Below are 25887 nucleotides of genomic sequence, written 5' to 3' on the forward strand. Positions count from 1 at the left end.
TACATCTAAAAAAATTGATGATAACTTTTTGATTATTACGTTTAGCTATTGAGTCTCGAACCGATACACTAATTCGTTGAAAAGCTATTCACTTTATAATATTATCCAATGCTAAAAATTATAAATCAAATTTTAAAAAATTGAGAAAAATAAAATAAAGTAGATTTTGTCTGAATACAACATTCCTTATTTTTAATAAAAAAAAAAGGACTACTTTGTTTATCGTTCAAACAAAGAAAACAGCAAACTGGCAAAGTGAACTTTTCGTAACCCAAAAAAAAGGCGAAAAAACAAATAAAGAAAACTAAGTAAAGAGTTTTCTTCGAAATCAGTTTGATTGATTTATATAATAATTTTAAAAAATAATTTTAAATAAATGTAAAAATAAAACTTTTAACTTTTAACTTATAATTACTTTTTTTATTTTTATATCTAATTTTTTATTTTTTATGTATTAGAATATATATATATATATATATTATAAGCAACGTCTCCGTACTAATTCCTTAATATTCTCATTAAACAAGTACAAAGTCCTAATAAGTTAATTAATTTACATAAAGACAAAAATATTTAAAAGAAAAAGAGCAAGAACAGACAAAAGGAGTAAAGCAATTTGTACATCAACGGAAAGCAAACAACTAGTGCTTGGAGGTGGGGCACAAGTCATTATCAAACCTTGGTTTATTTTCAAGCCTAAAGCTATTTCTCTAGAAGGTTTTGTTTGTTTAATTAAGTCATTTTCAACCTTTGTCAAGCTTTCATTGTCTCTTCCAGTCTCTGATGGAAGGGCTTGTTTGTTAAAGAAACACTGATAAAAGAAAAATATATGTGGAAAAAATTATAGGAGGTTTGAAAATACTGTGTGCTGAATAAACATGTTAATGAATGTGGGACACAAAACTCAAAAGCGCAGCAGCCTATGGCAGTCCCACAAACCGCCCCAGCAATGCCCACTTACTTGGTTTACACTTTCTTGTTTGCTAAAGCAAACCCCGCCCTTTCTTCTGTTAAAATATGTTGAGCCTCTCTCTTGTCCGTGCTTTTCGAGTGATAGAGTTCTAATAATATTATTTGATGTTATGACAATAACGTATAGATCGATTAATTTAATAAGATAATATCAATCATAAATATTTCATAAATCAAACATATAATCAAAATATTCTAATTGATGTTCAAAATTTTGACACCTTCTTAACTTAACATCAAATTGAAGACCTGATTTTTATTTACGGAGATATGTCTAGATTTTTTTACATTTAAGCATGATGGTCCAATCAAGTGGTGATTGAAAATGCTCCAATGTACTTGGACAAAACAATGAAAATCACCAGTGTTCACATCTTTGACGTTTATTCATGGTAGTGTTTACACTACTCTAATTTGGAAAAAAATGTTTTGTTGTAATTGTCCAAAACAAATGGACTTTTTTCTGCAAGAAATTCCAATTTCCCATAAAGAAAAGAAACAAAAAGATAAATAATTTAGAATAAAAAAAGAAAATGATTTATCTTAAGAATTAGGAAATAGAGCATCATTGTTTAATGTGGTCGGATTAACGAAGCCCTGTAGAGGGCACTCTTTTAGACTTAATGGTACAGTCTGGCCATGATGAAAGCAACCCCCATAACCGGCCAGGCGGCCATGAAAAGGACATATTGACTTGCTTCGTGAGGTTTATCTAGCTTGAAGCTATATATGTAATTTAATTAACTTGACAAGTGAACGGAGCCAGCCGTGGTTCAATCAAACACCCTTTCCTTCTGTATTAATCACCATACGGCCCATTTCACGTTTTGAGAATAGGATTATACCCGTCGATTCAGAATAATACATGATATTTATATATGCATGTATGCGCATATATATAAACAATTTCAAAAAATGTCTTAATTAATGATAATCAAACGAATTTGAAGTGCTTGGATTAATTAACCAAGTTGCAGTAATGTGTGAACAGTGCAAACGAGTTGAAGAGGTAGCCAGCCAACAATTAATGATCGATAACAAGAATTGATCAACGATTCATTATGTCTCTCAGAAAGATCATATTTTTTTACTAGTATACTTTTTGTAGCTAGGTATTATATATATATATATATATATATATATATATGAGGCAATTATATCAGCTGAAATTAGGGTGTAGGGTCACCATGATTTCAATTATTCTCTTGTGATCTTGAAGAGAACATTGAGCCGTTCTGCTTTCATCTCAAAGGGTTTTCTCATGTAGCTTGTTCGCACTATAAGATCGTCACTCATGCATGAAGCAAAAATGCACATTAAACATCGCTCGGAAAAATAGAATTAGGTTCAGGTTTTGCCTAAAGATATTTTTGGTAGCAAATATATTATTGTCGTAACAGTTTTGAAATTGTCAGACGTAAATATATTTTAAAATCAAGAAAAATAAGAAGAAATCGTTACTAATCTTTGTTAGAGTGTGATTAGTCACCCAAAAGTTTATCCTTTTAATAAAATTATAAAAACGGATTTAAAGTTTATCAAAAAGATAAATTTTGATCTATGAAAAATCAGGTTGGGTCCGAGAGTCGGTTACGTGTAGAAAACAATTAACACCTCCGCAATGCCCATAAATTGGTACCATTTAATTACGCACTATTTTCGGTGTTAGATAAAAATAGTTTTAATTTGAAATTTAACACTAATTCTCTTCATTTGGAAAAATAAAATTTTGCTAAAATTTTTATTTAGAAATATTGAGAAAATTGTTAAGTTAAAGAATTATTTTAAAATTCTTCAACATCTAGACAGAATTTAAAATAACTATTTTCACTTAAGATTTAACACAACAATCCTTAAAATGAAATAACACTCTTTATAGAAAATTGTTGATGACTCTCCAATATCTAGACAGAGTACCAAAAATTATTTCTTTCGGAATGTTATTTTTATTTTATTTTGTAATATCACAATTTTTTTAAAAAGTATTATTTTTTTTATTATAAAATATTTTATCACCAAGTAGTAAATAAAAATTAAAGACAGAATAGTGCAAATAATTACTGATACTAACATGCTAACGTATGTATGCTAATGAATATTATGTAGATGAGATGCAATTTAAAAGTTGGATTCTTAAATATAATGAGACCACCCTGACTCTCCAACATCTAGGCAGACCTTAGGTGCGACAGTTTATATTTAATATCCCAATTTCCTGTTATACTTTTTATTTATTAATTTTATTATTAATGCGAATTAAGAAATCGTGTGAAAAGATTTAACGAAGTAAAATTTCCTAAATACCCCATCATCTAGGCAGCATTCGGGAACAAATTGCTTCAAATGAAATTTTCACACGTGTCCTTTGGATTTTTAGGAGGTTTTGAGTAAGGACTTGAGTAGAGGTTTTGAAGGTTTAGTTTTAAGGTTTAGAGGGTTTTAAGGCTTGAATTTTAGGATATAGAAGGTTTAAGGTTTTGATTTTAGAGTTTGGAGATTTTAGGGTATGAATTTTAGGGGTTTCGAATTTTTTGGGTTTGGATTTAAGGGATTTTAGATTTTTAGGGGTTTCGGATTTTAGGATTTTGGATTTTGGGGGGTTTTGGATTTTAGAGGTTTTAGAAACCTAAGATTTTGAAAATTAAAAATTAGTGTTTAAGGTTTCGTTTTTAAGAAAATACGAACATCTTAAAAATCTCCCACATCTAGGCGGATTTTTGAAGCAAGTTCGATTTTAATGATTTTTTAAAATTAATTAAAATTTTCTTATATTTCTTTTTATGAAAATTTATTAATAATAATTTTCCAACATCTAGGCGAAATTATTTCTTTAGAAAAATATTTTTTATTCCCTCCAACATCTGGGTAGGGAAAATAATAATAATAATAATTTTTTTTTAGCATTTTTAATATATATTTTTAATTATTACTTGTTTTCAATTTTATTATTATTAAAATAATTAAAAATTTATCCTAACAAATTTAAGAACTTATCATGCATAAATAAAAAAAATACTCAAATAACAAAAATAATAATATATAAAAAAATTTTAAAAATTCAAAAAAAATTCTTTTTTACTTGAACCGGATCGATCAACGATCCAGTCAACGCTAGTCTGGACCGGTCTGACTAGTTCTATGGTTCAGTCAATAGTTCGGGCTAGCGGTCTACAGTTCGGTCTACGGTTCGGTTCGGTTCGGTTCAAACCGGTTCAATTGGACCGGTCAACAGCTGTTGGAAGAACAGGTTCATAGGTCGGGTTACGCGGATCCCAAGTCGGATCAAGTCAATGCACAGATCATCCTTGGCCTAAAATGACGTCGTTTTGCTCTTTAGTCTTTTATATATAACTAAAAAAAAATTTTTTGTTCATTCTTTATCCGTTTCAAAAAAAAAAAAGGGAGAGCTCTAGAGCTCTCTCGTAGTCCGGTCACCGGATCGTCGCGTTGGTCGCCATCTGGGTCACAGTTGACAGTCACTGCCGGTGGTCGTCGGTGATCGAAAAATACCAAAATACTCTCAGAAGCGCTCTTCAATGCGCTCTTCCTAGATCTGACCTTTTTTTTGTCGAAAACAGCCCCGATCAGCGTAGATCGAGGCTCAAAGTTTCTGTTTCCTCTTTTTTTTTCTTTTTTTTTGTTTTGTTGAAACAAGACTGACGTGATTTTTTGCTTTTGCAAGTAGTTTTGGATCTGGGTTCCTCCCTACGGGGAGGATTATGTTTGTCCTTTTTTTTGTTTTTGTTTTTTTGTTTATTTTTTTTTTTGTGGTTGGTGTGGGTTCTGTTTGGGGTTGTTGAAGGAAGAGGTTTGGCGTGATGTAGTTCATTTGAGCTTGGTGATTTTTGGTAGAGGTGAAAAAAATGGGCTCCTTGGCGTCTGAGAGAACTTTCGGAAAGGAGGGGTCCGAGAGAGCCAAGGAAAAGGAGTTAAGGATTTTTAAGGAGTTCAAAAGGAGAACAGGTAGTGGCTGTAAGGTGGCTGTAGGCTGGTGAGCGTGGGCAGCTAGTGGTGGCTGCAGGGTGGCTGGTGCCAGGCATCAACCGCCCTGCTTTTCTGCTGTTTTTTGTTTTTCTTTTTTTTTTTTTTTATAAAATTAATAATTATTTTTTTAAAATATATATTTATTATTATTATTATTAATAATAATAATTTTAATAGTAGATCCAAACAAAATCAATGTCTACAACTATCAAATTTTGCCTAAACATTATTCGAAAAAAAATAGGCTCAGGTTTTTGTAAAGATAGGCGGATTCAAATGGGATAGTAATGTATTCATGGAAACCTCCAAAAATTGAAACACAATAAAATTTGAAGAATTTATTTTTTACATTTCAAAATTTTTCACTGGATATCATGTTCATTCATAAAATTAATAAATCTATCCATGATTTTTTGTGTATATTATAGCTAAACATAAAAAAATTAAAAAAAATCCTGGAGCCGCTCACTATTCCTCTATATATATTATATATATATATATATATATATATAAACATTTCTGTTTTTCATATGATTTGAAAGATTATTTATTTTCTTCATACTCTCAAGTTTTTGCTTCATAAATGAATGATGCATACTGACATTTGGCTGCTTCAAATATACGACTCACTCACTGCCTTATTCCTTTTACCAGCCCTTATCACTGGGTTCAATTAATATAACCTGCATTTTTTTATTTTTTTTTTTTGAGATTGCTTCACTATAGATTGGCAATGATGTTCAAGTAACCAAAAAAAAATTGTTTTTTTTTTTTTTCAAAAGAGCATAAGGATATGTGTAGTTTTAACAAGCCCCAAGCCCCAGGCGGCGCACTAGTAAAATCTAATTAAATTTCCTTTTATTCACTCCTTGTCTTTGCTAATTCAATAGTAAGGAAAGGTTCCTTTTGTAATTATATAATAAATAAATATAATAATAATCTGCAACTAATAGTATCGTAATTGTTGTTATATTAATTTAAAATTTTTAATTTCAATTATCCAAATTATAATAACTGATCATTTTTCACAGCAATTTTACTCTGTTCGGAGACAATTGCTTAAAGTAGATCAATGTCATCTATAATTTTGAAGGCTGAAGGATGATAAATTAAAACTTTGATATTGCATGGGAATTCATGAACTCGCAAATATGATGATGATGGATGCTTCATCTAATTATTCCTTTTCCATTCATTTTTTGTTTTTTTTACAAATAAAAGGACTATAGGTAGCACGTCCAAGTCAGAGAAAGAGGCTTAGAAGCTTCATCAGGTTGTATTAGTAAGAGAATCTACTACAAGATCCTTTGCTAACTCTTTCACCACCCTACCAATAATCACTTGCTTTTATTTGCCTGCCTAAGCAGTTCTACTACTATAACTATCCATTCCCAAAATCCAAATCAAAAGTGGGGCTGCTGGTTTTTCTTCAATTAAGATTTTGTTTTCTTTTTACGAACTTATAATTTTAAATAAAATATAGCCATATAATATAAAATTAATACAAAAAATATTAAAGTGAAACAATTTAAAATTTTAGCTCAGTAAAAATAAAAAATATGTTAAATTAATTGTATTAAAACAAATTTAACAAATAATTTTTATATTTTATATATTTAATATGATATGAATCCGATATAAATATACGAATTATCATATTTATTCTTAAGTTTTATTCTTTGTTTTTGTTTCCATATAATTAATTTGATCGACAACTTTTTCCAATTGAAATGATGAGTAAAGCCAAAATTAATTAAATGCTAATCAACATTGAAAGAGAAATCTAACCTATGAGAAGGGGTCATAATATAGTACCATGTGTATTAGAAGTTTGATGAGTGGTCCATCAAACAATTCTTTAAAAACATTAAAAGGGCAAGTCGGTAGATCGCATCAGATTGTGATGATTTTATCAGATTAGGATCATGATTCCAGTGGTTGATGATTCCAGTGGTTGATGAGATGGGCCCCATCTTATAGAATTGTTGCTTAGCAAATAAAATTTTTACTTTTATAAAAACAAACCCATGGAAAGGCTATTCTTTTTTTACTTTTAAGATTTGATGAAATTCGGATAATATCACATCTATCCGTCTAACACATAAAGTAATCAAATTATGTGATCTATAAGTAATGTATTAAATTTTTTAATTTCAGTAATCAAATATCAATTACTGTCAATCTAAAGTACAAAAAACCTTATATAAAGTAACATATTTGCTTAGTATCTTGAAATCCATCACATTGATAATTACTGTATTCATTAATCTAATTATAAAATTTAAAACTTTCCTCACCACGTTTTGTTATAACACACAAAGTAAGGATCAAAATGAGATGGGAAAGTAATTATATGTATTCATGGAATCTAATTATAAGATTTTTAAGAGTTTTTTAAGGACGTTTTGTTATAATATTTAAAGTGAGGATCGATCGAAATGAGATGAGAAAGGGGGATCGACCACGGTAAAAGTCAACATATAGAGCCATAGATGGATCCATGAATATATAAGAGTAATGTATGTGTTGTCAAATGCTTGAGGTGAACTTTTTGGAGCATTGCATTATGCACCGGCCATCCAAGGAGGTTTGAATAAGTTCAGTTTAGAGTGGAGACATAGGAAGATAATTAGATAATGATAGGGAACTATATGAAATTAATAATGACGATATAAGGATGGGAATAAACAACAACGCCATTTTCTTTGGTTTGGTAAGTGGAAGGGTAAACAGAAATGGGAGACATGTTTACTTCTTTGAAAATGAGAGGTAAGCTACAAAGTCAAAAGATAAGTTAATGTCAACGGGTAAATTTCATCCATTGGAGTAATTCGGATTTATCTTTCCTTTTTGTGCTTGCTAGTACATATGATATAATTCCTTGTTCAGAAAAAGTTTGAAAGTAAAAACATTAGACCACCCTAATATTGTAGGTCGGATTTTGGACTCTTCTTTATTATAGCCTTTGAAAATGAAATATCAACTTTTGATTTTTTTTTTTTTTACCGTAATTTAGGAATAAAAGAATAGAAAAAATGATTGTATATGTTATGATTTTAATTTTAAAAATATTATATGACACCTCGTAAAATGGCTGTATGAACTAATAAAATTAATAATGGGTTCAACTTTTTATTTATATTTGGTTTATAAGGAAACAGTTTCAAATCTCACAATTATAGTGGAAATTGAGCTATTGTTAAAATATAGGAGTATTTTATAGGCTAAAATATAAAAAAAATTTAAAATTTTATTACTTTATTTAAATAAATTTTTATATTTTTATTGTATTCAAATAAGTTTTTATTCTTCGATTTATATCTAAATAAATCATTATTTCAAGCAAAAAATTAATTTATGTAAAAATTAAAAACTAAGATTTATTTATGTACAAATTAAAGTATAAGAGTTTATTTAGTTACAAAGTAAAGACAATGGCTTAATTGGGTGCTATAAAAACTTATCTAAATAAAATGATAAAATTTGAAATTTTTTTATTATTTTAGCCTTATTTGATGACCACTGTTTAAGAGAGATGAGGTTTAAATCAAAGCTAGCATCATCTCAGTAAGATTACAAGTCACTTGTAACCTAAATTTCCTCTAGAATATTTACTAATGGGAAGAGAATGCCAACTAATAATCTTGCTTAACCAGTGAGTAAACTTTGCGTACAACAACATGAATTTCATAGAATCACTAATCTTTTTGGCTGGTTAGGTATTGAGGTTTGAGATTAAAAGAATCAGTGAAAGGAATTCAATTTTGATCATTATTTTTTAAAATATTATATTAAATTAAAATGAAGTAGGATCAATTTATGCAGTGTAAAATTTTTTTAGTTTTACACATTTTTTTAATTTTTAGTTTTAATTGATCCAATGACTAAGAAAACAAGTAAAAATGGAAAAGATTTAGATGAAGTTTCTTAAATGAAGTTCGTGAAATTTTCTACTAGAAACAATTAAATAAAAATTAAAATCAAAATGATAAATGATAAATTGAAATGCTTCATTACATCGATCAATTGCAAAATTTGAAAAAATTTTAAAAAAAGTTTAATAAATTTTTTAGATAGACATTTTTAGTAAAATGTTAATAAAATTTTTACCGTTGAATAAATATCAGTTAAATTTAAATTATAAATAATATTTTAGTAATTTTTTACATATCATTGATATTCACATTGAATTTTATCAATCTATTAGTTTGAATTTTTTATTAAAATTTTTATTAAATAATTTTAAAAAGGAACTTCATAAATTTCATCTAAAAAAATTCATATAAGTTTTGTCTAATAAAATAAGAAAAAATGATTTAATCTCATCTTTTGGATTTATTAAAATTAATGATTAAAAAAATGTAAAACTAAAAAAAAATTTACACTGTATAAATTGATCCCTTATCAATTAAAATTTTAAGTTGTTTTTGAAATTTTTGAAATTTAAATTTTATAAAATTTATAATCTTATGATTTCATTAAAAATAATGATCAAAGTTAAGTTTGTTTGATTCAAGAAATCAATGAAAGCAAATACAATGAGATAGAGCGAGTAATTTTTCTTTTTTTTTTACATTACATATCCACGAGACTTTAGGCTAGACAAAGAGAGACAACCATGTCTTTGCCCTTAAAACTCATCCTCCATAATTTCAAGATTTTAAATTCAGAGGCTATTTTCATTCTGAAACTCATACAATCTGATTGCCATGCATGGGCATTCAATTGTAATACAAGCCTTTCCAATAGATTGGTTCATGACTTTAACCAATTGTCTTGATTTGAAACTAGTTCAAAGCTATTATCTAACTAATTTTCAAACACTAATTTCCCGATCAATTGATTAACACATTAAGTTTAATTGATTATCTTTCATTTTTTTTTTCTGATTTGTAGATAACACTCACATTTTATAAATGGTAGCCCTTCAAACTTGGGATCTGATTTGGATCTGAAGCTCTAATTACTGTAAATATTTCTCTAATGGTTGACCTTAATTATTTTGAACATTCTCATACACCATATGCATTGCAAAAATTAGGCATTAATTTACTTTAAACAAAATTAAGATAGAAGTAGGACTTAGCAAAAAATATTAAGATAAGAAATATAAGTAAATTCCTCTAAGTTATGATTATGCAAAAGAGTAAGAAAAGTAACTTGTATTTAAAAAAAAAGGAAAAAATTAAGTAAGTTGTCATTATTAGATCGAAAATCTCAGTTATGAAGAATAAAGGAGATAAAGCCAAGGGCAGGAGATGATGAAAAGGACTGTGGCTTTAGCGGGACTCATTGAAACTATATACTTGAAGAGAGATAGCGAGAACAGAAATGATTAGAGCTATTTGATATAGACAGCTTGTAATTCTGACATGGGACACACTTGGCACAAAAGGAGTGGTGCCAAATGGCAAAGGGCGGCGCACCAAACAGACAGGAGGAGCTGGATTGTGGGAATGTCCAATTCATTGTTACATAGTAATAGTACGACTAATTTTATATGGTTTTGGTTTTATTATGTTTTGGAAGAGATGAGGTTCAGGGCAGTCGCTGTTTCTAAAGTGCGGAAAATCTTAGGACACAAAATTGCGGTGGGGAGAGAGGGAGAGGGAGAGGGAGAGGGAGAGGGTGGGGGTGGCGTGAAAATTTGGTGTCACGCCGTCCAAACAAGCCTTTCATTCATCTGCCACCCCACGCGCAATCAATAACCTCTTCTCTCTTGCTATAAATATATTTATATCCTCACTCTTTTTCTTTGCAATTCAAAAGATTCACAGCTCCTCCCCATATATAACTTCCTTTGCCCAACATCTTAATTTCACCTATTTCCAACACTACTTCTCTTTTAGCTACATACAGCTGCCTCTTACTTTCTCTTAATAATTACTTGTTCTTTTTTGTCTCTTTTTTGATAATCCGGAAACAGATCCAATCAAAACGCAAGCCAATTCATCTTGTAAGTATATATTTAGTCTGATATACCGGCCAAAAACTTTCTTGTATATATAGGAGCTTCATCCCTTCTTTAATCTGCGGTTGTTTGTGAATTGTGATAGGGGGTTCTTTCTTTTTACTTTTTAGTGGGTGAATTTTCTGCTATATAATTAGGGTTGCATGCATATGAAGTGATCTTCCCTCCCCATGTTTGGAAGTGTATGGATAATTAACAGATATATGCTTGACTTCTGGGTTTGGTTTTGTCTTTAAATCACATCCAGTATCAATGTTAAGATCTAAATGGAAGAGTTGTATTAATTAATGAATTCATATAATAAGGTGTCATATTAATTAGTTAAGTAAGATAGATATTGATTTTTTGCGAACCGTGATAAAGTATTAAATTTTTAATTTTAATAATTAAGATTTAAATTATGATAATTTTAAATATAAAAAAAAATCTTTGATGTCGCACCACGTAAAATTTGTGGGTCTAATTTCTAGGAGAGAGAGAATTAGCAAGGATGGATTTTAGCCTAACATAGTGTTGGAAAAATGAGTAGAGATAGAGAGGAGAGAGCTAATGATGAGTGGAATAGTTATAGCTAGCAAGCAGGTGGGTGTGAAAACATTTTCCACTTCCACGAGGGCACGGAGTGCACTGCACTCAAAGAAACACATCAACAACAACATGCTTTTGCCAGAAAAGTCAAGCTTTTCGGTAACTTTTCTCCATTTGCTTTGCCTAAGCTCATGCAACTCAACAAAATATATAAGGTAACACTATACTTGGGATAAAAACCCTTCTTTTGGTGGATTCCACGCACACATACATATATATATATATATATATATATAGCCTGACATTCTTTCTTTCTTTTTGTTTTTTGAGATAAAAGAAGAAAAAAAAATGAAGGGTCGACCAATCAGCTTTGGGTCCCATAAAGTTCCATCATCATCATCATCATTCACCCACTATTTAATCAAAAATAGCTACTCTTGCAGCTTAAGAGTTGAGGAATGAGCTTTCTATAGATTATGAAAATAACATATATGGGCAAAGATGTGTGTTTACTTCACTATCCCCTTGTGTTGTGGGCTTTGGGATTTCATTTCATTGATGAGTCATGTCTGATTTCTTCCAACTTGCCTTCTATTTTAGGCTTACGCCAAATGCAAACTTCAAGGCTGTGCCTGTGTTTGTTGGAAGAGGAATAATATTCACATAATCCCACACATTATAATTAGGTGATTAATATATATAAATAGCTCATAACAAAACTAAACAACATTGTTATAAAACCTTGGACGAAACTTAATTTATGCTTTCACTCATACTTTCTGATTTTTGGTTTTGTTTTTCAGGAGTAGATCCATGATGGAACTGGAGTCATGCGTCCCACCAGGCTTTAGATTTCACCCCACTGAGGAAGAACTGGTAGGTTATTACCTCAGGAGAAAGATTAACTCGCTGAAAATTGATCTAAATGTTATTATGGACATTGATCTATACAAGATGGAGCCATGGGATATCCAAGGTATGCTTTTTATATTTTTTTGGTACATTTTTTCATTGGTTTCTTTTTTTGATTTGAACCGATCAGAATTTAACTAATTGGCAGAAACCTATGTCTTAGGGTTTGAAATTTTGTACAATAAAATATAAAAAGCACTCATTCTTTTTAGTCCACTTTTTCCTTAGTCGTAAACTAATCAATATCACCAAGCCATGCCACAGTTTAAAGGGGTATTTTCCCGTTTAAAGGTACTATTGTTTTACAAGTTGACACCGATGTTCGACAGTATTATTATGATGCAAAGAAAATTGTAAAATATCTAATGGACCAACTGCACCAGGAAAATGACTACTTTAAGTGGGAAATACGTATATGGTTCTGGTTGATTTACAAAACCAGATTTTCCCGACACATGATATATTTGTTTTGCTTGGTGTTTGCAGCTAGTTGTAAGCTTGGCTATGATGAACAAAATGACTGGTACTTCTTCAGTCATAAAGACAGGAAGTATCCAACAGGAACACGGACTAATAGAGCCACTGCAGCTGGATTTTGGAAGGCAACAGGGAGGGACAAAGCTGTGCTTTCAAAGAACAAAATTATAGGGATGAGGAAGACCCTGGTTTTCTACAAGGGTCGTGCACCTAATGGTAGGAAGACAGATTGGATCATGCATGAGTATCGACTCCAAACTGCCCATAATGGACCGCCACAGGCAAGTTTATTCAACTCTTCAACGTAAATATATTACTGAGGATCAGTGGCAGATGCAAATGATATAGTAGGGTGTCCATGATTGGAAAATAAGAAAATTTAAAGGAAAATTTTTCTTTCTCTTAGACACCCCAGAAATTTTCCTTGAACGTATCTTTTTCAATTCCTTAATACTTCATTCACTACCATTATTCAATATCCAGTTATAGCACCAAACCAGTCAACATTTAGCACCCAACAGACACTCACTATAATAAATGAAGATTTTAAAAAATTCTTGAATCCGCTGATTACAATTATTCGCATCCTATTAAGCATGTTAGTCACTAATCAAGCAGTGCTATTTGTATACTCCGCACTCCTAGTCATGGCTGCAAAGTCTGTCACTAATCCATTTATAATTACTGTAATTTGTATAGAGAATTAATTACCAGGGGAAAAGGTCAAAACATGTTAAAAGGATATTTTTGGGGAATGAAAAAGTAATCAGTCATTACTCATTAGTTGCACAAATTTGCAAGGACGCTCACTTGACTGACTCAATCTTCCCAAAGACAAATCATTTTTATTTTACCGAATAAGAACATTATGATTACTTCATCGAGAAACAACAAAGGATTTAACTTATTGTTCCCTTCGAAATATGTTACTAACAGAATATTTTTGCCAATTGCAGGAAGAAGGATGGGTGGTCTGCCGGGCATTTAGAAAACCAAGTCCTAATCACAGGCAAGGCTTTGAAGCATGGAACCATGCTTACTATATCAGAGATAACGGCCAAGTTAGGCCTCCAATACCAATTTCAGATATAGGAAGTACATCTCATCATCATCTTCACACGAAACAAGGATCAAGTTTTTATGAATCCTATGGTTCAGGACAAGAGCTTGTTTCCAACCATAATTTTTTGGACAGCCAACAAGTAATGGAACTTCCACAACTGGATAGCCCCACTACTCTTTCACCAACTTTAGCAACAAAAGATGGTTTCCAGGGGAAACTTGTAACAAATGAGGATTGTGATGAAGCAAAGAGCAATAACAGTGGCCAATACATTGACTGGAAGAACTTGGACAACTTGTTTGCCTCACAGCTGGCTGATACAACTTCTTATCCATATCAAACTGCAGCACTAATACCCCAAAACTACGAACTAGATGCTGAAGAACACGTTAGCCATCTGCTTGGTTGCTTACCTGGATCATAGTAAAAACCTAAAGTTTTACAATTTTTTATGCAAGGTGCTGATCATATAAAACTCTTATCTCAAACTAATAGGAACTAAGTTTGAAAAGTCCTTCAGATTTTAAAATATAATTGCATTGCTAAAAGTAGAGTACATGTAGTAGAGAAATTAAGAATGGATTTGTTATGATAAAGAGAGAAGACTTCCTGCAAGCTTGAGGGTGTATGTAGAAAGTTTTCACTTCACCTTTTTCTCATTTATTATCTTTACAAATTTGTATATTGCGCAATAGTGCATATGTCTATGTAATAATGTTAGTCTTTTTTTCTCACGTTTTAATTTTATGAGTTTTTGCATTTTTTTATTAAGTTATTAGGTCTTTTTTTATAAACGTTATTTTTTTTTACTTTGATCCTTATTCTACTTAAAATTTTTATTGGTACTTATGAAAAGGTTTCTTAAGTTATGCAACCAGGGTTTCTATATAATAAAATATATATCTATTCTCAAGTTAGCAACCATCTTTTATGACAAATACAAGTTCATAAATTTGACTGCTAAACATAAATAAAAAATTATTTTTTAATCTTTTCTTAAATTATATTTATAATCAAGTATTACGCTCATATAAAACTTTTTTTTATTTATGTTACACTCATAATCAAGTATTACATTCATATAATGAATTATTATATTATTAAATAATAAACTAATAAAGTATAATTTAACTAAACAATTAAACTTATACATAGTGGACTTGAACTGGCAATCTTAAAGTTTTAAAGCCTCCTTCTTACCACTAAATCAAAACCTTATTAGTATTTTTAATCTTTTTCAGTTAAATGTTATTGGTCAAATCTATCTTTTTAAAGATATTTTAATTTTGATTAAAGATCTCTAAAATATATAATTTAATCTACTAAATAAAATTAAGTTTATGAAGTCATTTACAAATGAAGAATGTATTAATACTTAACAAACCTATACAAAAGCACGATATCAATTAATTTTTTATTATCTTAAAAAAATTATTTTAGCAAAACAATCCTTTTATTTTTTAACTAAATTGAGGATGTTGATATTATGAGGGAGAAAATCAAAGATCTAGAGAAAAAATGGAAGATTTCAATCTAATAAAACGTTAATTTTCTATTAAAGAGTTAGCATTAATAGTTGAATTAGTTTTGAATTTTATAACATTATGACTTTTTAATATTCTTGAATTTACTAATGTTTCAATATTTTTTACACAGTCAAAATTGTAACATTCTTGAATTTACAAAAGTTGCAATATCCATGTAATAAGAAATAACATTTTATGAGTAATAAATAAGTAATTACATGCATATAAAAAGATTTATAAAATGTACTGATATAAATAACTATTTTCTATACAAGTTTATTCTATTATATATATGAATTTATATTTGATGCACAATAATATATAAATTTTATATATTATTAATAAATCAGATAATATCATTTTATTAATGAATAAATATCAACTTTTAAAATAAATATTTTAAAAAAAATTTTTAAAAAAATTTATTTATTAACAAGTTGATATCATATGATTTATCTTATTAATGAGATATTATCATCTAATTTATTGATAATGAATCAAATATAAATCATATATATATATATATATATATATTTCTCAATGTAAGTAATACTTAAAATTTTGCTAAAATACTAAAAGGTTTTTATACTTTTTTAAAATTTTATGATAAACGGCCTTCTTTTTGTTGTACCTAATTGAGCTTTTCACATTTTTATTTTTGTTGAAGTAAACTTTTATTTTGCATGAAAATCACCAAAATTGATTAGAAAAATATGAGTTTATTTAAATTAAAAAATATTTGAAATGTTTAATTAGATAAAAATAATACTTTCAATTTGAATGTTGCAAATATAAAATTTTACAAAATATAAAATTATATTTATGAAATATAAGAAAAATATTTTTCATCATATAACAATAAAGTATAAATTAATAAGCGTATGGTAATCTCTTAATTTCTTTGAAAATATGATTTAAATTCACTTATTTTTGAACGGGCAATTGTGTGTATTTGTTTTATTGTAGAATAGTACAATCAATTATATCTATTTCTTATGTCTTTTACATTTTGAGATACAAGTGAATGTGTTTTAAAGAAATTTTTTTGGATAGAATATGGAAAAAATGATAAGTCAAATTCTCTCTAAAAACTTAAATATTCTACACCCAACCCAAAAGACAGATGAGGAAAACTGGAAAATGAAAAAAAAAATTACAAAATGGGGTGGCGTACTAGCAACATTTATTATTAGGTATTACGATAAAAAAAAATTAGTGAAATAGAAATATCTATTACATAAAATTAATAAAAAGAAAATTAAAATTAAAATTATTTGTATAACTCAACATCCAATGATGCAAAATCGCAATTATAAAATATTGTCGTATGTACTTTTACGAAACATTATATGTACATTTAATGAACACATATGTACAATTAATTGATAATAAATGTATATCGATAAAATATCAAAATTTTATGTTTATAGATGAATTTAACAAGAAAAATATATTAAAATAACTACAATTATAAAAATTTCATTTTTATAATATTTTAGACAAACATACAATAGTGTATATTTTAAAATTGAGAATATAAAATTTTTTACTGATGTACGTATAGCTTAAGTTCATTGTACATATACTTTCTGTTAAATGTGCATTTATTATAAATAGTGTACATTGCATTCCCTGTTAGACAAATTTACGTAATTGTTGAGCGTTTTTTTATTCGGGTTAAGATCACATTTTTGAAAAGTAAAATATTTTTAAAAATTAACTAAATGCGCAATTAAAAAACAAACGCATTTAACTTTGTTTTTTTTTATAATTACTGGTGTACATATGTTGTAAGATTATACATAAATTTTGGTTACATATTTATATATTTATATAATAATTATTTGTAATATTGAGTTACAAATATTAATTAATAAAACTTTTTATTAAATCACCTTTGCTGAAATTCTCCCAAAATCCTATTAATGAATTAATTAAAATAATTTTCCAGCTTCTTCGTCGTCAAACTTGTCTTCCAAATTCCTCATTTTCTCTTCGTTTCATTCAAAAATAAAAGCGCATTGCTTTAACGCTCTCTCTCTTGCAAATTCTATTTTCCATTTCTTCAAATTAGGGTTCTTAAAAACACCCCTACAACACTTTCAATTTCATGAAAATGCCATAACAATGATTCTTTAATTCGACGATTTATTATTTATTTATTTGCGGGATCCCAAGTTCCCAACAGCTTTGTCTTTGGCCTTTTATGTTATCGGTGTTGTAAAATGGCGGCGCCGAGGAATGTGTTGAGGGACGAAGAGAGTGCTGTTGCGGGGTTGTTGAACAACAGCAAGGAAGACTACGATTCTCCAACGGGGAAGAGGTTAAAATCGGAAAGGTTTCCGGTTTCAAGATGGGAATTGGCTGCCTTTTTTGGGGTTTTCTTGATCTTTTCTACCGGTTTGTTCTGCATCTACCTTACCATGCCCGCCACCGAATATGGGAAACTCAAGATCCCACGTTCCATCTCGGATCTCCGCTTGCTCAAGTAGGTCCCTTCCTGGTTTTTAACCTCAAAAAAATTTTTTTTTTTATTCTTTTGGTGAATGCTTGGTTCTTGGAGTTTAGAAAAGTTTACTTTTGTGTTGAATCTTTTTGGATTTGATGAATATTGTAGATTTTCGAAATGCCCATTTTAAATTTCTTGTGCTTTTTATGATTTTAAGCTAGAAAGCACTGTTAGGATTGTTTTAGCTTATAATTCTAACACAAATGGAGTGGTTTGAACGTGAAACAGTCCTCTGTTTGTATTAGATTGGAGGAGTTAAGCTGCTAAAACAATGAAGATAGTTGTGGATGAGCATTTTATCATTTCTATTCTATCCGGAAAGAATGTCAATAGTTTTTGGAAAAAAACAAACATTAATACAAACAGCCAAGGGAAATTGACAAATTTGTGCCAGAGGATGGGACCCTGAGAAAGTAAATGGTTGCATATCCTTACAATGATACTTACACTATCGCATATACATTAATACTGAATCACTGAGAGCTTAAAAAGCAATCTATGGTTAATCATGATTTTACTGTCCGCTAGTGCTTATTTTTTCACTTTGTTATGTGTAAGAGTGTTTAGTTCATCTGTTTATCATGCGAGGGAATACATGCTGAGTAGATCAATGGAGTAGATACGGCAAAGTACTAAATATTTCTCATATAGAAATTGTATATTCTGAGTGATCATGTTTTGAAAGGATCAAATCTCAATTAGAGTATAATTCCATTTTTTTTTTTATGTAAAATAACTTGTCAAGATTTTATTTGGTTGTATCTGACTTCTGCTTTGATTTTTTCTTTTGCGAAATTCCATCATTGAGTTTCATTAATTTCTCCATCTGTATATTTACAATGCATTGTTGCCCAACTTACCATTCTTAATTTATTGCTGTCATTTGTTTTAATTTATTTGTTTATTCATTACTTTCTTGTTGCTAGGCATTTCTACTTTGTTGCTGACTACTTCTTTCAACATGTTCATATTTTAATGCAACTCATTTTACTAAAGTCTTCTTTTTTAATCTTTTTCAGAGATAATATTGCAACATATGCAAAAGACTACCCAACACAATTCATTTTGGGTTATTGCTCAACTTATATCTTCATGCAAACCTTTATGATTCCTGGAACAATTTTCATGTCTTTGCTAGCTGGAGCTCTCTTTGGTGTTAAAGGCCTTTTCTTGGTTGTCTTTAATGCCACAGCTGGAGCATGCTCCTGCTTTTTTCTGTCAAAGCTGATTGGCAGGCCCTTGGTTAGTTGGTTGTGGCCTGATAAATTAAGATTTTTTCAAGCAGAGGTACTTTTTTATCCTTGTTACCATCTTTGGAACTTGCCATGCTTGTTTTCTCCTAATTTAGCATCTTTCATTTGTTTTGTGCTACCATCCTCTTTGTACCCAAATTAATCTGTATTTTTGTGGAATCAGATTGCTAAACGAAGGGAAAGGTTGCTGAATTACATGCTCTTTCTGAGAATTACTCCAACTTTACCCAACCTATTTATTAATTTGGCTTCGCCAATAGTCGACATACCGTTTCATGTGTTCTTTTTAGCAACTTTTATTGGCCTAATCCCAGCTTCCTATATAACGGTGAAAGTAAGTGTCCTGCACCTGTGCCACAATTGTTTTCTTGCCTTGCTTATGGATTTGATTTGTTTTTTCTATTCTTTTTCTGTTAATATTGGAATTGTCATCTGAATTGATTTGTTGAAAGAAAGCAGATACTCTATCTTGTCCAATTTATTGCTATGCCCTGTAATGCATAGGTGTAAATGATGTTAGATAACGTGTTAGTTAAAACAGTTTTTGATGATGGATATTGAACAATTTGTGAAGGGCAAATATGTTTGGTCACATATTGCTAAAAGGAAAAAATATCAGGGCTTTCTAAGTTAACTCTGTTCTAAAGCCCAGATTAATGGCAATATTGTTCTGAGCATTTTTTTCATTGCCTTGGCAAACTACATATTGGAGGATTTCTTGAAAGTTTTAAAATAATTGATGTGCACTCTTAACAACTTGGAGGGAGAATAGTTTCTACAAGATTGTATAGCACATAAGGTCAGGCTATAGTATGTCTAAATTGGGTTCCTACCTTGAGCCAAATGCCTGGAGTCATTGGACTGTATTAACCATTTAGGAAGATTTCAATCAGACAGTTTGTCAAATGATTTGTTAAACTATAACTCTCCAAGAAAAATTTAAGACATAATTTTTTGTGAGTTTAAAGTTGATGCTTGTTGATAAAGCACTCATTATAATTATGGTAGCTTTCTTACAGTATTATATATTATTGAAGATTCAGGGATCCCTTGTTCTAGTGAAACTGAATATATATCAGGTAGGGGTTCAATGAATAGGTCATTTGGTTTGTCTCCATTTTAGTTAATCGTTGACTGTAATTGAATCAGGTCTATTCGTATTGGAAAGAAATAAAAGTTATAGAGTTTGTGTTGAGATTCAATTTGATGCAATTTATTGGAGAGTCATATGTAAGAGGTAAATGATGATTCAATAAGATCTGTAATAAAATGGATAGTGATGGAAGAGAGAGATTAGACCAGAAGAGAGTAGAGTATGAGACCAGAAAAGAAAGAGAAGTTGAGAGAGAATTCAGTGGTAATTTTCATTCATGACTTTGAAATGATTGTTTTACATAGTTATAGCTCATTCCTTAAATTACTTGTACCACTATCACACAACTATGCATAACTACAGTTCATTCCCTAAATTACTCGCACCACTATGACTATGCATAACTAATCAACAACTTCTTTATTCCTAAATTACTCAGCATAATTAATTGACAACTTCCTTATCCCTAAATTACTCAACAAGATCCTTATACTTCACATGATAGCTCCCTTAACCTCACTTAGCATTCTGCTACCAACTTCCTTCATGGTCTAGGTGTTTTTACCTTTCAACCCAACTTTATCATTTCTGCAACTGGATGATAACATCACATTACCAGCCCCTTAAAGGTATCCTTATCCCCAAGTGTCAAAAGAAGGGAATTGGGACTTCACCATGTTCTACATTAGCTTTGACCCTAGGTTTTAGGTCCTCCTTGAGCCCACTAACAAAACTGGAAATGAAGTATTCTTCGTTTAGGTGGGGGTTAAATTGTAGCATGTATGACTTCAATTCTTCAAACCTCTTCTGGTAGTCCTCCACTGTACTTTTCTGAACTAACTTATTAAAATCTTCTATCACATAGGCGTAAGTCCTATTACAAAACCTGTTGCACAAATTCTGAGCAAACTCTGACCAAGTCACTGTATCAAACCAGGTTTCTGCCTTCCCTGACAAACATATTGCTGCCACTTCTAATTTTTGATGGTCTGAAATGGAAAAAAATAGCAAAATACTTTTGACATTTCTTGATCCACCCTTTGGTGTTATGTCCATCAAAATTGGGTAGTTCAATCTTGGGTTTTGGGGTATATGCATTAATAGCAGTATAAGGGTTACTACCTTCAATAAATTCATGGTTCTTGCACTGCTGTGTTCTATCTTCAAGAATACTACTAGTAGACTCAAGCTAGGTATTAGATAACAACCTCGGTTCATTAGTCTTACAGACATATTTCCCTTGGTCATCAATCACAGTGATTACAACAGGAGACTTACCATCTTTTTTGAGTAAAGAGGTGGCAGGTTGGTTGCTGTTGTCGTTGGCTGCACCTACTAGCTCTGATTGAGCTTGCGATATTCCTTTTGGATTCAACAAATCCATAATGTGTTGCAGTTACTTCTTATTTTTATCTAGCATGGCCTTCTGATTCTCGACTAACATTGCCTCAATGCTTTTCTTTTGTACGTCCACCATCTTGGAACAATATCTTGCATTGCTTTCATTTTTTCTTTCAACACTTGAACTTGATCATGGAGGACATTATATCGAATACCCTCTACCATGGATGGTTGCTTTTTATGTTTTTCCATGGTGTTTTTATCTATACAGCTTTGATACCAATTTGTGATAAAATGAATAGTGATGGAAGAGAGAGATCAGACCAAAAGAGAGTAGAGTATGAGACCAGAAAAGAAAGAGAAATTGAGAGAGAATTCATGACCTTGAAATGATCGTTTTACATATTTATAAATCATTCCCTAAATTACTTGTAGCACTATGCATAACTATAGCTCATTCCCTAGTGTCACTATCACACGGTTATGCATAACTAATCAACAACTTCCTTATCCCTAAATTACTCAACAAGGTCGTCATACTTCATGTGATAGCTCCTTTAACCTCACTTAGCATTCTGCTGCCAACTTCCTTCATGATCACCTCTTTACCTTTCAGCCCAATTGTATCATTTCTGCAACTGGATGATAACATCACAAGATCCAATCATATCTTTAGATGCCTTATCTTTGTGAATTTTCTGAAGGGATTGATAAGAAGAGATCTGTAATGCTTTGGAGAACTAATTTTTAATCTTTTCCTATTTTCAAATCTGTAAACATATTCTTTCTATGAATAATTTGATGCTTAAAAAAGGTGCAAGTAGATAGTAAGCTTAATGAAGTATGGATGTGATGTCTCAAAGTCCAGCAAGGAAGGGTTGTTGTTTTGATTGTCCCTACTAGGCCTGAAGCACATAAATTTAAAGTAGAAAGGTCAATGAACATTATTATGTTCATTTGATAGCCCCTTCTTTTTCTTTTTGTTCATGTTATATGTGTCTTATTTATTTCTTTTTATAAGGTCTTTCTTGATGGTGTTGCATACATGTTGGCTTAACTTTTTTTACTGATTTATGATTCTCCTTATATCTTCTTTCAGGCTGGCCTTGCTCTTGGGGATCTTAGGTCCATCAAGGATCTCTACGATTTTAAGACTTTGTCTGTGCTTTTCCTTATTGGATCAATCTCCATATTTCCTACCCTTCTGAAGAGAAAGAGAATATATGAATAAAGGTTATGTCGGTGAAGTCTGTGGCATCCTCCTGACAATGGGGATTAAGAATAGAAATATTGACAACTTCAAAATTTAAGATCCAAATGCACCAAAAACAAAGTTTAAGATCCAAGAAAGAATAGAGGATAGATCCTTATCTGTGCCTCAGAATATTGAAGATCTAGCATTGACACAAATTATGAAAAACACGGGAAATTCCTTTTCCTTTCATTTTCCTATTTAATGTTATGCTAACTCAAATCATCTCCCAATTGGATTATTTACAAACATTTGGGAGTCAACTTTTTCTAGAAATGTATTATACTCCATTTACACTTTTTGACAGTTTTACATGCAGCACTGCATGATAATCTTGCTGTAGAATATGTAAAAACTGTACTAATTTAGTGTATTCAGTAATAATAGTTTTGGTGGTTTGTGCTGACGATATTTAATTTGACCTTGTGCCATTGAATTGCATGAATGTTGATAATGTTGGCCCTTGGCTTTTGTTATTTTTTCTGTCAATCTTTCTTTCAATTCTATCAACCGTGTCCGATCTTATTCAGGGAAAAGTTTCTTCTTCTGCTATTCATGGATGTTCAATGGGTTCGTGGATGTTAGTTTTTTCCTCATGTTTGATGAATCTTCCTTAGTTTGTGTTGAACGGTTTATTCTGTTCACCTCGAAATTCAATAAATTCAGACCTTTATTGTTCTTTTTTTTTTTTAAAGTAAAATGGAATTCATTACAAACTTGATTACAGTCTCCATGCAAAGCTGCAGATATTACATTAGAATAGTCTTCTAGGCGGTACTCATCATTAGCTAAATGTAAACTGTAACATGCAAGCTGGTGAGCTACCATATTTCCAGATCGCAGTAAATGCATTACGTGGCACTCATGAAGCCTAGACATCCTCCACTTAGCTTCCTCTATAACGGTACCAATGGGGGAGAGATCTTGCTCCATCTCCTTAAGTTTCCTGATCACTGTTAAACAGTCTTCCTCGAGCATAATTTTTGTGAAACCCATCTCTTTTGCAAAGTTTAAAGCTCTCACTGCAGCACTTGCTTCAACCTGGAAGGGATCGTTAGCTTTATCTATGCAGATTGCTGCAGCTCCAAGAACTCCACCGTTTTGATCTCTGATAATAATCTCGGTACCTCCTGTTCGCCCTTGGTGACTGAATGATCCATCAAGGTTTATCTTCACCATCCCATCTCTGGGCTAAGTCCATTGCGGTGGTGATATCAACTGGCCCTCCCCTCTTCACTTGTGCCATGGCGAATTCTGCATTATTGTTTTGGATGAACACAGCAGTTTCTTATGGTGTTTTCCTGCGGTCTTCATGCATTTCCTTGTTTCGTTCCCACCATATCCCCTATAAAGCTGTCATGAACAACTCCAGTTACCCGTCTTTTAAAAGGTTGCATGCCTGTTTAATCACGTCGCAGCATCTGGTAAGTTGTTCCATTCCTGGTATAGTTTTAACTGCCTCCACACACTTACGGCGTGCGGGCAGTTTAGTCCTGGATGTAGAGCCGATCCTTCCGTTTCACCACATCTGGCACATGCTGTAGCTACATTTACCTTCTTTCGGTTGAGATTCGTCTTGGTTGGTATAATCTCGCGACAAAACCGCCATAACAGCATTCAAACTTTGCGTTGAACAGTTGCCTCCCATAATTTCCTCCATGTTGTCAACCTAGTTACTCTTCTTCCTTAAGGAGTTTGTACCCGCTTTTAACCGTATATTCTCCTTTGTTATCGTGGCGCCACACGAGTACATCAGGACTACCTAGTAAGCTAATCGGCATTACACATATTATCGCAGCTTTATCTCTGTTCCAATGCCTCCCTTTGCTACTAAAAAATGGACTTTTAGCAACCATAATTTGTAATGATTAAAAATCTCGTTGCAAAATATTATTTTATTTATTACAATTTTTGTAGTCGTTTTTTATTTGATTTTTTAAATATTTTATACAACAATAATTTTTATTGTTGTAAATTCTTATAAGATTGATAATGATAATAAAAAGTTTGTTACGAAATCATTTTATGTTTGTAACAATATTTTATTATTATTGTCTAATTAATTTTTTAAATATTTTATACGATAAAAAAAAAAGTAATTATAATATTTGTATCATATTCATAACGATAAAAAAAATTATTATGAAAGATTATTAAATTTGTAACAACTTTTTTAATTGTTGTTAAATTAATTTTTTAAAAATATTTTATACAATAATCAAAATACTTATTACAAAATCTTTATTTTTTTTGAAAATAAAATGTTATTGTTGTAAAATCTTCTCCAATTTGTAACGATTGAAAAAGTTATTGTGAAATTGCATTGTGTTTGAAACAACTTCTCAGTTGCTTAATCAAAATGTTTTACATCAAGATAAATTTTTTTTTTCTTTTAATGTAAAGGCCTTTAAGTAGTGACTAGAAGAAATTTTCATATAACTAAACCTGAATCAATATTCTCATGTTTCAATCAAAGATCTCTTTGAGGTTTGAAAAAATATCAATATATGTGTGTGTATATATATATATATATATATAAGGAGTGATCCATTTATATTATTGTAATTATTAATATTTTTTCAATTTTTATCAAAATGACTAAATGTAAGTGTTATGAATTTAATTTTGATCCAAAGGTAAAAAAATTTATAACTTTTATACTAATATAAATGGATCCCTACTATATATATATATATATATATATATATATATATATATTGAACAAAAATGAAAAAAGTGTCATCGTATTAAAATTTTATATCTTGATCTTTTCCCACTTAATAATACTACATGAAACAAATATAAAACAAATACTATTTGAATAGAAAGAATGGGAACAAGTATTTTCTCACTATCAAAAACAAATAATTTAGTACATATATATAGCATCATAGTATGAAAACATCTCTAAATTCTTTACTGAGTTACAACAAACCTTTTAAGATTTCATATGATTTATATTTTCATTAACTTTTTCTTTTTATCCATATTTGATTATATTATGAA

The 25887-nt window shown here is 30.4% G+C and overlaps 3 protein-coding genes across 3 annotated transcripts; 2 read left to right on the forward strand and 1 right to left on the reverse strand.

Moving 5' to 3' along the window:
• The first annotated feature begins 10622 nt into the window (after window positions 1-10622).
• LOC111315046 (NAC domain-containing protein 30-like) lies at window positions 10623-14745 on the forward strand. Its single transcript, XM_089749350.1, has 4 exons — window positions 10623-10912; window positions 12259-12431; window positions 12854-13129; window positions 13805-14745. Exons 2-4 carry the CDS (start codon window positions 12269-12271, stop codon window positions 14329-14331), a joined length of 966 nt encoding a protein of 321 aa, XP_089605476.1. The 5' UTR covers window positions 10623-10912; window positions 12259-12268; the 3' UTR covers window positions 14332-14745.
• A 2609-nt stretch (window positions 14746-17354) lies between these two features.
• Window positions 17355-23297, forward strand: LOC111315775 (putative membrane protein At4g09580). The gene is made up of 4 exons (XM_022917780.2): window positions 17355-17921; window positions 18962-19229; window positions 19359-19529; window positions 22729-23297. The coding sequence occupies exons 1-4, from the start codon at window positions 17659-17661 to the stop codon at window positions 22858-22860; spliced, it is 834 nt and encodes a 277-aa protein (XP_022773515.1). The 5' UTR covers window positions 17355-17658; the 3' UTR covers window positions 22861-23297.
• LOC111315181 (uncharacterized) lies at window positions 23162-24060 on the reverse strand. Its single transcript, XM_022916756.1, has 2 exons — window positions 23599-24060; window positions 23162-23218 (listed from the first exon to the last, which is right to left on the reverse strand). The coding sequence occupies exons 1-2, from the start codon at window positions 24058-24060 to the stop codon at window positions 23162-23164; spliced, it is 519 nt and encodes a 172-aa protein (XP_022772491.1).
• Between the last annotated feature and the right edge of the window lie 1827 nt (window positions 24061-25887).

This window comes from Durio zibethinus, chromosome 20, assembly GCF_047325235.1.
Source record: "Durio zibethinus cultivar Kanyao isolate XHJ-2024 chromosome 20, ASM4732523v1, whole genome shotgun sequence".
Classification (NCBI taxonomy): Eukaryota; Viridiplantae; Streptophyta; class Magnoliopsida; order Malvales; family Malvaceae; genus Durio; species Durio zibethinus.